General features: G+C 36.7%; 2 protein-coding genes across 2 annotated transcripts; one reads left to right on the top strand and one right to left on the bottom strand.

Annotated features, from left to right (window-relative positions):
• The first annotated feature begins 116 nt into the window (after positions 1–116).
• On the top strand, positions 117–7,952 carry wdfy2 (WD repeat and FYVE domain containing 2). Its single transcript, XM_082175347.1, has 12 exons — positions 117–468; positions 1,680–1,747; positions 2,095–2,168; positions 2,323–2,377; positions 3,335–3,485; positions 3,957–4,069; positions 4,698–4,824; positions 4,921–5,026; positions 5,165–5,266; positions 6,151–6,281; positions 6,360–6,468; positions 6,568–7,952. Exons 1-12 carry the CDS (start codon positions 335–337, stop codon positions 6,595–6,597), a joined length of 1,200 nt encoding a protein of 399 aa, XP_082031473.1. The 5' UTR covers positions 117–334; the 3' UTR covers positions 6,598–7,952.
• Positions 7,953–8,129: 177 nt separating this feature from the next.
• dhrs12 (dehydrogenase/reductase (SDR family) member 12) lies at positions 8,130–13,174 on the bottom strand. The gene is made up of 10 exons (XM_082175348.1): positions 13,010–13,174; positions 12,739–12,872; positions 12,439–12,521; positions 12,266–12,358; positions 11,918–11,999; positions 11,626–11,687; positions 11,048–11,152; positions 10,534–10,624; positions 10,304–10,441; positions 8,130–9,042 (listed from the first exon to the last, which is right to left on the bottom strand). The coding sequence occupies exons 1-10, from the start codon at positions 13,063–13,065 to the stop codon at positions 8,930–8,932; spliced, it is 957 nt and encodes a 318-aa protein (XP_082031474.1). The 5' UTR covers positions 13,066–13,174; the 3' UTR covers positions 8,130–8,929.
• Positions 13,175–14,168: the final 994 nt, after the last annotated feature.

Genomic DNA, 14,168 nt, shown 5'->3' with positions numbered 1-14,168 from the left:
AAAAAAAGAATGAAGTTCAACTTCCTGTTCTACACATTTGGTATTCGTCAGAGTCAACACTGCACATCGCAAACGCATACATCTGTGATTCATTCAAAAGTCGGATCGTCTGGTTACACGGGCAGAGAGCGAGAAGAACACGCTTATGTATTCAGATGACATGGCATAGAGATCGTGTTTCACTAAACAGAAAATTGTGTGAGAGGTAATCAGCTGACCTGCAGCATCCCCGCTCGTCACACTTCACCGTGCTGCAGGTCTAATAATCGACCTGCGCTCAGCGTGTTATGCAGCCGAGAGAGGAGGATTCAGGTGACGGAGAAACTACAGCGCCATGGCGGCAGAGATTCCCCGTCCGCAGACGCGAAAGCCCGTCCTGTTGAGTAAGATCGAGGGTTTCCAAGATGTGGTGAATACGGCTGTGATCATCCCCAAAGAGGACGGGGTTATCAGCGTATCTCAAGACAGGTCAGCAGCACGCGTGTATTAGAAACCCCAAACAATTACTAGAATTACAGTGCAGAATATACGCAAAACACGTCATGTATACAATAATCTTATAAGCAGCAATGACACAATAATACATTGTAACATAAAATACATGTGTCCTGTATGGTCGATTTTTTGGGGGGTTGAATAAACGATAAACTAAAGAATATGCTTGTCATAGAGGGAGTACAAATGGTGGATAATAAACAGGCTGTAATATGCAAACACGTAAGTTAACGTTACAGCTCATTTAAGCTGCGGCTATCGATGATCTCCGTTTGCGCGTATTTGCTGTAAAGTATTGCCGATCATTCGCCTGCGGATCTTTTCTGAGTGGCGTATCGTTCGTGGGCGAATCGGTGTATTTGAGAGAATCTTTTAAGTGAACGATTTCGTGACCGGCGCGTGACTACCTTTTCCTGCCAGTTTAAAGACTGACAGAAATTATCAGAAAGCCCTAACTAAAAAAAAATAAAAAAAAATTCGCTGATTTGAATAACATAAAGATTCGGAGCGACATTGAATCTCTTTCGTGAACGAACTGGCCGAACGAATTATTAAATTATTAATAATGACCATATAAATGTTTTTTTTTTGGTGAATGGATTAAAGAATTACTAATATATATATATATATATATATATATATATATATATATATATATATATATATATATATATATATATATATATATTAGTAACTCTTCATTCACACAAAAAAAACCATACATAATTTATAGTCATTCATCATTTAGTCATATATATATATATATGTGTGTGTGTGTGTGTGTGTGTGTGTGTGTGTGTGTGTGTGTTAACTGTTTAGTTTAAACTGGAGTAGGCCTACTGAATTTGACAGGCAATTTTTTTCATATTTTCTATTTTCTTATATATCTTTTTTATTTAAAAAGTAACTAAACTTAAGAAACACCAATGATTTTGGCAGCCCTGATCCTGGCTATGTTTTTTTGTTGTTTTTTTACTTGGCAACCAAATTTAGTTTGAAGTCTTATTGTGTCTGGCGATTAAGGTGATTAGGACTTATCTTAGCCAGCGACGTGTTCTTAACTGTCCGTCTGGGTAATTTGTGCACTGTATTGCATGTCATGTTGGTAAGTAAGGTTCTGGAAAATATAAAAAAATTTATGATCAAGATTATTTATTTAGTTGCTTGCTTGTTATCATTTTTAGGACAATCCGTGTGTGGCTGAAGAGGGACAGTGGTCAGTACTGGCCTAGTGTCTATCACACAATGCCTGGTGAGTCCAACACAGTTCCTGGGCAGCTTTCTGAGAGCCAATACTGCTACATAGATCTCAACATTATGGGACATGCAACCACATAACTTCAGGAATTTTACTATCAAAGTAAAAAGGTGAAGTGAAACCAGTGTGGGCATGAACTTCTGCTTGTGTTCATGTTCAGACAGCAGTTTTATTTCTCAGCAATTATGTCACAGTTTTGCTTGCTTTCTAGTTAACTATTGCAGACTATGGCTAAGAGGTTACTGACTCTCAGTAGAGGGTTTATGTTTATAGTTGAATGGCGATCAATGGATTTTATAGGATAGAAGAAACTCATATTCATTGTCTTTCTTATGTTGCAGTGGCTTGTTCATGTATGTCATTTAACCCAGAGACAAGGAGGATCTCTGTAGGGTTGGAAAATGGCACAGTATCGGTATGTTCATTAAACATTTATTATCGTCAACCACATTATAAGTGGCACTGCTGCAGTATTCTTAAACACACCTGTTTTCTATGTAGCAAAATGACACTAACAGGTTCTAAGATACATTCCTAAGCTTCATTAAGCCAGGAGTTTCTCTTTCCAGGAGTTTGTCCTATCGGAGGACTACAACCAGATGACTCCTGCGCGAACATATCAGGGTGAGTCACAAATCTAGTTTGTTTTCTTAACTTAAATCATATGAACATGTGCAAAAAGGCCTAATTAGTAAAGCGTCTTGTCATTTTGGGGATTAGATTTAAAAAAAAATCATTTTAATCCTTAAATGGATAGTTCACCCAAAAAATTTAAAGTCTGTCATCATTTACTCACCCTCATGTTGTTCCAAACCTGTATGACTTACTTTCCTCTGTGGATCCCACTGAATTTCGTTGTATGACCAACAAAACACTATACCATATATATATATATAATAAACTAGTTATATTTACTTGAAGGATAGTTCACCAAAATATTTTGAAGAATGTATATATTCATATATGAATTTATATATTCATATATATATGAATATATAAATTCTTCAAAATATTTTGGTGAACTATCCTTTAAGTAAATATAATTAGTTTATTACTTGGGGTCTTTTTGGATGTTATTCTAAAACATACAGATGATTCATATTCCGGTTCCATTCATTTAACAGCAACCAAAGAACAACAGACGACTAATCCTTTAATAGCCATGTACATAATTGTAGTCAGGTCAGTTCTGTAGAAACCAATATATATGCAGGGCAACTTTATTATTCAGTATGTACTCTGAACATTCAGGTCTCAATCACAGTGTGTCATTATGGCCTAGAATGACATTAATGTGAAACAGCTAGCTAACCTTTTTTAAAACGCAAGGCATTAAGTAATGCTCTCAACACAGATAAGTGAAAATATTAATGAAGTAAACACACAGAGTGAAGTATAATAAGTGCTGTGGTTGGAGTCAGCTGGTTCGTTTCTGAAATCCAATCTCTCTGATATTATGTGACTTTCTGCTGTATTATTAATATTATATGTGAGAGCATAATTCCCTGTAATTTTTTTTGAATGTGGTAAAGTGCTCCCTTCCTGCTTTGTTTATTGTGTTTTTTCTTTTGTTTGTGTTAGCTCATCAGGGTGTCGTGACTGTGGTGCTGTTTGTCTTAGAGATGGAGTGGGTTCTAAGCACAGGTCAGGACAAGAGCTTTACATGGCACTGCTCAGAGAGCGGACAGCAGCTGGGCACGTACAGGACCACAGCATGGGTGTCTGGACTACAGTATCCATTCATACGCCACTTCAGATATGAAATATCTCACAAGTTTTTATTCTTTCTTTATAAAATATGAGGAGTCACAAGTCAGTCACTGTTACTATTTTCAGTTTGTGCTGTCTTCTGATGAAAGACTGATGATTTGGTTGAATGTACTTTTTCTTTATAAGGAAATAAGCTTCCTTAAATTATTGCTTGTTTTTTCTGCTTGAAATCAAAACAACAAAAGCACCAATTATGTGTAATTTATATTACAAATATAACTAGATAAAAGGATACTTTGCCCAAATTGAAAATTCTGTCAACATGTACTCATCCTCATGGTGTTCCAAAATGGTCTGTGGAACATGAGAAATGTCTCACAATTATTTTGACCATCCGAAGGAAATCAATGATAGAAGATCATTAATAGATAAGAAGAGATTCAGGAGGGGTTCTGAAATTTTATAGTGTGGGCTTCTTGACGATCTGTGTAAGATTCGATGTGGAGACCAGACATGCCTTCGTTGGAGATCTTTCCGGACAAGTGACAATCCTGAAGCTGGAGCAGGACAACTGCAGCCTTGTTACCACCTTTAAAGGCCACACAGGTGCTTCCGCAAACAGCACTTTACAAATAGACACACTTTTCACAGGTGTCAGCACAATTTTTCACCATTAGCCCAGACACATTTTGCCATTTGCTGGTCAATTGAAGTGTAGAGATTCATTCACACATCTCGAGCACATCAAGCAAGTAAATAAAGTAAATACTTTATTGGGCTTCAAGTACAAACATAAACTGCAGAAAGCAGAAAAAAGTGGTAGCATGAAAACAAGCAACATGATAAATGGTTGCCTATTACCAATATAACTAATTAACATAGCATGAAAGGAAAGCAGTTGGTCAGTACAAATAGGCAAATTAACCAACAAACAAGTCCTCAGTGTACCAAGGGTGAATGACTACCTCCAGTCATTCTATTGTGGATGGCGGCCCCTGGTGGTCTGGATGACAATACTGTGCCAGAGTAACAGAAATATCTTCATGTCCCCCTTTAAGAAGCCTTCAAGTCCTCATAACCACAGGATATACAAAACATACTAATCTTCATGCATGCATCCACATAATATTGTATAATGGAAAGAAGTATCCCATTATTTGCACTGTAACTAACCTTGCACACTGTAAATGTACATCTTATTGAATCTTTTAACATTGACCTTGAATGTGTGCAGGCAATGTTACGTCCCTGTCTTGGGATCCTGTGCAAAGGGTTTTATTCTCTGGAAGTTCTGATCATTCAATCATCATGTGGGACATTGGAGGCCGTAAAGGCACAGCCATTGAACTGCAGGGACACAAGTAGGACATGGATAAATTGTTGTCATATATTTAAGATATGAGACTTAAGAAAGCATGGGTGTCATGTCCTAATATTTGTGTCTGTGTGTGTGACAGTGATAAAGTGCAGGGCTTGTGTTACGCTCCTCACACTCGTCAGCTCATTTCCTGTGGCTCAGATGGAGGAATAGTTATCTGGAACATGGACGTCACACGACAAGAGGTGAGAGAGATGTAGAGCTAGAAAGTATCATCTAGGACAAAAGGGATTGTCTCTGTCAACAGGATGTGAGATATTTATGTTAGTTACATATGTCTGTTTACATAGTTTCAGCATGTCCTCATCTGTTCTTTATCTCAGACCCCGGAGTGGCTTGACAGTGACTCGTGCCAGAAGTGTGAACAGCCGTTCTTCTGGAATTTCAAACAGATGTGGGACAGTAAGAAAATTGGTCTCCGGCAGGTACTGCACATAAAAACATAGATTGTACATGGTAAAAAAAATTATAATAATTTTAATCAATATTTTGTCTTATTTTACAGCAAAATCTTAAACAAAAAAATCTAAACATCTTTAAAACAAGATAGATTTATTTGAAAATCTAAAGACTTTTATAGAATATGCTCTACTGTTTAAAAGATTTTTTTTCATGTTTTTGAAGAAAGTTTCTTATGCTCACCGAGGCCAGATTTATTTGAATAAATGAATAAAAATATATGAAAACAATAATCTTGTGTAATATCAATAAAAAAAATTTTTATTTTAAGATGTAATATATTCCTGTGATGGCAACGTTGAATTTTCAGCATCATTACTCCAGTCTTCAGTGTCACATGATCCTTCAGAAAACATTTTAATATGCTGATTTGCTGCTCAAGAAACATTTCTTATTATTATCAATGTAGTTGTGCAGCTTGAAATCTTTGTAGAATCAATGATATTTTTTTCAGGATTATTTGATGAATAGAAAGTTCAAAAGAACAGCATTTATTTGAGATAGAAATCTTTTGTAACAGTATAAATGTCTTTACTGTCACTTTAAATTAATTGAATGCATACTTGTGTGTTTTATTTATTTACCAAAACTTTTGAACAGTAGTGTGTATTGCATAGTTGAAAAATATGTCTTAAAACAAGTTTTCAAAATACAAATTTGTAATTAAGTTAAAAAATATTTTAGCATAAAATAAATGTATCTGAGGACTGTAAATGCATGAAGAATAGTTTTCAGAAAATATATCTCATATTAAGTTTTTCCTGGTTTAGTTAAATGATTGTTTGCAGTACTTTATTCAGCCAAATCTTTAATATAATTTGAAGCAGCTTGATTTTGCTCTCTTTCCCAGCATCACTGCAGGAAGTGTGGCCAGGCCGTTTGTGGAAAGTGCTCCTCTAAACGTTCCACGATTCCTCTCATGGGATTTGAGTTTGAAGTGCGGGTTTGTGACAGTTGTCACGACTCCATTACAGATGAGGAGTAAGTCAAATTTTGATTGTCTTCAATGTTTTGACTGTCTCAAATGATAGGATAACCCAAAGCTTTCTTCTTGACCAGACGGGCGCCCACTGCAACGTTCCATGACAGTAAGCACAGCATCATACATATGCAGTATGAACCAACCAGAGGCTGGCTCCTCACCTCCGGGACAGACAAAGTCATCAAGGTCGGTCACTGTTCTCACACAAGAGTGTGAGTGTACTGTTTAATTAATTGTGGCTGGAGATTGAAATCATTCTAAAATCTGTGGTGTGTTTACATGCAGCTATGGGACATGACTCCAGTGGTATCATGAGAATCATCTTCTGATCCTGAACCATGGAGAACGTTCAGAGTTCAGGTCCCTTTCCATGGGCAGCTTCATCTCATGGTGGAACAACTCAAGGATATCATGAGATTTAACTGATGGTTTAAACTGAGCATGTGCATTTGTATGTATTTGTGCATGTGCACGTGGGTTATGGAAACAAACATGTAAATACTGTCCATTCTAAATCTGCTTAGTTCTAGTTGTTTATATTGACATGACCTAATGTTATGTTGTCTGTGAAATACTCTGTCATCATCTTATGTCTTATCCCAAACACAAATGAATCCTCCTGATATTGCATCAAAGCATGCTGGAACTGTTTTTATATTCAAGTGCCTTTACTGCACATCAATCAGTGGTTTTGGCATGGGAAAATACTGTCTGCTATTGACTCTTGGTCATGATCTGTTAATCTTGACTCTTTAAATGTAAGCACTTAATTTTACTGGTATTTTTACACCAGTAAATTTAATAGGAGAATTAAACATACACATAATCACAGGTATTGTTGTTTATACAGGGTGAAATTCAGTAATGCTTTAGTGTAATAATATTGTGTTTGGTTTGATTAAAGCTGATGTTTCATAGACATCTCATTGCTGTAAGAAACATTCACAGCATTTCATTCTTTCAATGGCAATGAGACATTTGATATCTTTCCTCAGGCACAGTTTTTGCTGTATGTTAACTCAAGCAAGGCTTCCATAATGACTTGTAAAGTGAGTGTCCTGTCCTATAACACACTGTAAAGCCACAATATGTGAAACACTACAGCTGAATGGTTATGGTGAGGTTAGTGTTTTTGAAAAGGACTCATTTGACTAAAATGAAAACTGGGTCATTTTAAAGTATACCGTTGTAGTTTGGGGTCAGTAAGGTTTTTTTTATGTTTTTGAAGGAAGGCTCTTATGCTCACAAAGGCTGCATTTATTCTATTTGTATATATTTTAAAATTTAATTTATTTCTGATGGCAAAGCTGAATTTGCAGCCACTCCAGTCTTCAGTGTCACATGATCCTTCAGAAATCATTTGAATATGCTGATTTGGTATTCAAGTAAAAAAAAAAAAACATCAGAGTTGACAGTTGTGCTGCTCAATATTTTGTGGAAACTGATGCATTTATTTTCAGGATTCTGTGAGCAAAATAACAGCATTCATTTTTTTATTTGTAAAATTACAAATGTATTTACCGTCACTGTTCATTATTTTAATGTGTTATTGCGGAATAAAAGTATTAATTAAAGAAAATCTTACTGACCCCAAACTTTTGAACAGTAATGTAAGTAAATGGGAGTGAAGTTTTTGTTCACCTTGAATTAAAAGCCCTTATTTTTTGTCACATGATAGTCAGATTCTTTTTGTTTGTAATGGCTCTTTAATTTTATTAACATGAATAATTTCAAATCCTGCATAAACATGATTTGATCAGTTGTTTTGATAAGAAAGTCTAATGTAAAGCTCATAATTAATAAAAAATTTAATAATGATTTGCCTAAAAGATTCAGACAGAGATTCATTGTTTTTATATTTTATTAAAAATCACGGCAATAGCCACAAATTGACAAAAGTACAGTCATTTTTAGTTAATAATTAGCTAGTTAATTGTAAACTCATTTGTAAGTGTGTATAAGAGGCAAACACACATCTATAATATTTGTTTATATGTTCATCTTCACATTTATTTGTTCACTTTGAAACATGTTTACATAGTCATCTATTTTTATGATAGTGTGAGTACGAGTTATGGATAGTGTTGTATATCATGTTCTCAGACAGCTGTTTAGGTTTGATGTCAGTTTCTTGGCCAGCCTGTGAGGCTAATTCAAAATTTGGGGTTTTATGGAACAGCAGTTTTAGATTATGAATCAAATCATCTGTTTTTTTACAGACTGCAATAGTTGTCCAATTCATCAGGCATGCAAACTCAAAACCTTGTGGTAGTTGAACTCGCAGCTTTAAAATTCATGTTTGGGGTATGGCTGTGTGCAATTATGTAGAAAACACATTTGAATAATGTTAACCACAGATGCCATTTTACTTTTAAATCAAGAAAGTCATTCAATTTCCATTCCAAAAAGCAGAAGTGCATGTATTAGTTTCTAGCCTTAAAGTAGTATAATAAAACGTTTAGGAGTGTATTTGTTCAGAAGAATGGACAATAAGTTTGAAATATTTTAAATATACATTTGAGGTTGTTTTGGTTAGCCTGTTTTGGTATAGAAATCATGAGCTTCTCACATCTCTGCAATTCTAACCATTATTAAGAATGAATATCACAATCTCTGTGAGGAATGATTCGGCCAATAACTCAACCGATTAACACTTGAATTTCATAGCGAGCTCCTCCAGCGTGGTCATCAGCTTCTGGTCTTCAGCTGGAGAAGACCTGGAGAAGGCCAGAGGCAGATGCGTAGAAACAGCTTTTCTGTCTGCAGATGAACCAGTTTGTGGAAGAGAGGTCAAAGTTCAGTTACATGTTAAAGAGATATTTAGTCTGCTATACATCAAGACATGTTCAAAAGATGTGAACAGCAAACTAACACACACTTTCTGCTAAACAGTGCTGGGTAAAATTACTTTTAAAAGTAATGCATTACAACATTAAGTTACTCCAGAGCCCGTCTACGGAGAGCCTGGCCACTCCCTATTAAGTCCTATTGTACTGAATTTTGGTTGTAGTTCCACCAGAGTTCCACTGGGGGCGATCGCCCATGAGTGCAAAATGAATGGGAGTCTATGAAGCTAGACGGCTAAATTTGTCTCTTTCACCCGATTGCCGTTGAGAAATCTCAGATTTGACTGTAGGTTTTGCAAGTTTAACATGGGTTATAGGTCGAAAGTTGAATGAACGAGTACTTATGTCCTTTCGATTTCTTACAGGTTGAGTTGTTGTTGCCCGTAACATGCTAGCATTCTGCTAATGAACGCTGATTGGTCAGTGAAGGATTGATTACGACCAGAGATACCGCTTGATGGAATCGTGTGTGTGTGTGTGTATTTTCGGCGTGGTCTTTTAAAACAACAAAACAAAAACTCTTCTAGCACGTGTATTTACCTGTGTCAGCTGTGTTGTCGATGCCTCGAGAGAAAAGAAAGTGCAGAGCACAAAAGCACCTAAGTGACTGAAGGATTGCCGTAAAGCAGTATCTCTGGTCGTACGATGTGTATGACGTCATTGACATTTGAAAAGACTTTTTAAAGCAAATAAGTGACTCTAACACCCAGCAATGTGTAATTTCTTTGCATCTCCTTTCGAATACAACATTCAAATTACTAGACAAAAAATTATATACTGAGAAAAGTGAGCGCCCTCATATGGAACCAGAGTGGAACTGCAACCAGTTCAGAAGCCGGAAGTTTACTGAGAGTGGAAGTTGTCCCCTTATTAGACATTCTCTGGTTACTCCCTAAAAAGTAACTAATTTTGTAACTTAGTTACTTTTTCTCACCTGGTCTAGGCTTGCTTGTTTGATTTATAATAACAAAAACAAAAGTTCTGTATTTGGCAAATGTAAAGGCTCTTTTACACCAAAAGTTATATGACACCTGAGAAGAAAGTTCAACACTCTTACTTCAGGAAAGAAAAAAGCAGCACAAATGTGCTGTTTATCTAAATGTGCTGTTTAGCTGCGTTACCCCCAACACTGCTGCTAATGACAAATAACTGCACACTTTATAAAGATGCTTGACCTTGGAAGAAGAGGCCACTGGGCTGTTTGCTGGCAGCATCTGATATAGCCAGCCACACCACTGTGTCAGCGCCCTGAGCTTCAGTACGGAGCTTATTCTTCATTTTCGCATGAAAATCTGGCATGGATGACTGTACCGCTGTGGACAGAACACAAACCCAAAACAATATTTTAGCGACTGAGGTTGCACAATATCTTACTGTATATAACTGATGTAAACACGCTGCCCACCTGGGGTGTCTGCCCAGCCGGGGTGCATGGATGAGAAGTGGATTTCCTTGTGCTGAGCTCCCAATTGCTCTGTCATGATCACCTGTTGCCTCTGAGAAAGGTCACAGTTTACACTAATCATTTTTTTTTGCTAAGACTAACACTATTTTTACTGAAAACATCAAAACAATATATTAAATCCATTTAAAAAAATCAGCATAAACTCAGAAATAACATGAGGACAGTGAATCAGGCTGCACGATGTAAAAAAGCTTACACAGTGACAATAATAAATGATGGTCATTGTAACAAAAGCAGAGTGGTGATGCTGCTGGAACATGTTGTCTTGTGCCACTATTATTTTGTATCATTGATGGACTGGATTGGTTAGCCACCAAAAGTATGATGGTTTTGTAGTCTATGGACAATGGAAGTAATAATAAGAGTAAAAAAAAAAAATGCAGTGCAAAGTTTTTACTGAAGAAGAAGAAAAAACAGACAGATTTCAATTTGAGTTTATAATTTATAGTAGTACCTTGTTCTGTGCATAAGCCATAGTCCCGTCAAAAGAGCCTTTCTCAAGCTGAAGGTCCTCTACATTCAGCTTCTGAACTAGCATCCCACCAGATGACACAGTGATCTGTAATAAAACAAAAAGAATTGGTTAACATGAACTAACAATGAAAAATACTTCACCATTTATTATATCACAGTTAATGTTAATCTCAGCATGATACATTGTTAAGTGCAAAAGCTGTATCTGTTAACATTAGTTAATGCACTGAGAACTAACAAACATTTGTATTAACTAACATCATAAAGGTTAATAAATGCTGTAAAAAGATATTGCTCATTGTTAGTTCATGTTAGTTAATGCATTAAGTGCATACCCATTAAGTGTTACCCATAATGATAATAAATAAGTTTGGGGGAAATTCTGTTGAAACATTCATAAAGTTGCCAACATGTCACTAAAGTCATACTTGTCTGGTGTAAGTGTAAATGTGTTTGGAAACAGAGATAAATGGTGGCACTGTCTCTGTTTGCAAACGGCATGCGTTTATACTCTACTCATTAGGAGGCAGGAGAACTGATGCATTTCTTCACACTCACCACTCTTGGATTCTCTGACTTCTTCAGTGTAGGAATCAGTGCTGTCGTCAGAATATAAGTCCCTGCAAAACAAACAAGATCAGTGTGCCATATGGTCTCTTTTATCTTATCTCTAGATTTTAAGTGGTGACCCTAAAAACATTTTCTACCAGGAGGGATAGCCTCTGACCTTTGTAACTCAGTATTATAAAGTAGTATAAGTAGTAAGAGCTCATACTTTGTGGTCCATATTGGAAAAATGTTAAGATATGATCAACATCAGATCAGAAAAATCATGAATGAACTTTCCTACCAAGTGTGTTTGTCGCAAAGTTTTTCTCCAGACCATCCTCAGTCAGTTCTCTCTGATTGACCATGCAACCCGCATTATTGATCTATGGTAATAAATCAAATTACAAGTACAATAAACCACAAGTGGAGACAGCATGATAATGTACAGATCACACGTTTTGTTGTACACCGTAAAATGGATAGTTCAGACTAAGAGTTGTCACACCATTTTATAATAGTGCTGTAGTCGTCACATTATAATAGCAATATCCCTGTGCAATACAGTGATTTTGCTATGCACTCAGCCTCTTGTGACTTATTGAGTTAGCTTATTATGATGTGTTGATATGTCCAAATTAAAACCATTTACCAAAGCATGTAGATTGTGTTTCTGAGAGAATCCATTGGCAAACTCCCACACTTTCCGGGGGCTGGACATGTCAACTAGGTGGACATGGACATTCTGAAAGCACACGAGACAAACTCAGACCAGAGCTCACTGCTTTCATTTCAGACGCATGTGAAATAGTGCATAACATTTACCTCATTTTTACTTTGCTCCACGATCTCTTTTCTTGCCTCCTCCGCACGATCTTTATTTCTGCACAACATATGTACTGTCCCACCTGAAGAAAAACAAAATCGTTTGAAAGAACTTTGAATTGCTGTGGTTTTTAGTAGCACTAAACATCATTTGCCAGTAGGAGTCACTGTTGTGTGCATTTTGTTGAACCGTCCAATTGTCATAACAAAGGTGACAGAATGTACAAGATCTTTCCAGTTGATCAGTTATTAAAGAGTAGAAGTTAATGGCAGTCGTCTTTGTTCTGTTCTTGTTCTCACCTCTTTTAGCGATTTCGTAGGCGGCGGCTTTCCCGATGCCACTGTTCGCTCCAGTGATGATGAACGAGCGGCCGCTCACACTCACCTCCAGATCCGCCGCGCTGAAGCGCCTCTCCGCTGCCTCATAACCGCCCCTGGTGACAGTAAACTGGACTTTAACTAGCGCAATGCACAAACTATCGATGGTGAAATTAGGAAAATAAACGTTTAACATATATGTCAAAGTGATGGGCAGGCTGAGGCGAAATTAGACAGACCGATTATGACTTACTTTGTATATTCCTGAAGACCCTTCAGGAACCAAACTGTGTTTCGGTAGAGAGACATGAGTACGATCCATAGACTGTAAAAAAAAGTACAATCTCACTCGTTTCCACTAAAAAGCAGTGTCATAAACCACGAGCACGTTGGTAATCAGAGCCCCGCCCCTGAAGCGTTTAATAACAGATCACATGTTGAACGTGTTGTAACGCAGGGTTGCCAATTCCGCGGTTTTACAACGCAATATCAAACTTGCCGCGAGGTTGACACTGATTGCAAAAAATATATTCGCCTGAAATGCTTGTAAATATTTTATATATTATGAGTTTTGTAAGGGAGGGGCACTAGCATTTGAGCCTCTGTGAGCTCCTTTATGAAAACTAAATATGTTAATGATTAACGTTACTATAGCGATTTTCAAGTTAGAATTGTGTGCATAACAAACAGTGACTGTAAATATGTATTTTAGGTATGGGAGTGGCATGTTTTCAGTTTTTATATTTGGAATAGGGTCATTGGGCTAGTTTTGGGGTATTTTTGATTGGCCTTTGGCAACCTTGGTTGTACGCGCGGTTACAATACGCATGCGCACTTGCGCAGATTCCTCAGAGCCTGGCTTATACGTCATAAAACGATAAACGTGTTCTTTGCTCGATGAAAAAAAAGTTAGTTTTGTGCGCTTATTTGAAAAAGTTTTAAAACATAAATGATAAACATGAATTATTAGATTCAAGTTCCACCACATACTGGCGTCGTATTTTTTTAGGCCAAGTCGAGTGTTTCAACCAAAGTATATTTGTATACCTAAGTGCACCGGCGCGCAACTTTCTATCTTATATATCTTTTCAGAAAACGTTGACAGTTATCATGCAAATGGATAGGGGCGTATTTACCAATATCTTCTAGTGTCAGGATGGCCGAGTGGTCTAAGGCGCCAGACTCAAGGTTGAAACCTTCCATATAAACATGGGTATTCTGGTCTCCGAATGGAGGCGTGGGTTCGAATCCCACTTCTGACAATCATTTTTTTTTTTTTTTCTTATTTTGATTACTACCGGGATAATGGATTCCTCCATAAAATATATTTTAAATTAATGTACATACTTAAAATGAATGCAAGTGAGCATACAGGAAATGCACAATTCATTTGTGGTTTAAACTATAACGTT

Source organism: Leuciscus leuciscus (assembly GCF_965113295.1).
Source record: "Leuciscus leuciscus genome assembly, chromosome: 7".
Classification (NCBI taxonomy): Eukaryota; Metazoa; Chordata; class Actinopteri; order Cypriniformes; family Leuciscidae; genus Leuciscus; species Leuciscus leuciscus.
Note: the sequence above shows the minus strand (reverse complement) of the source record. Positions and strands in the feature narration are given on the sequence as shown.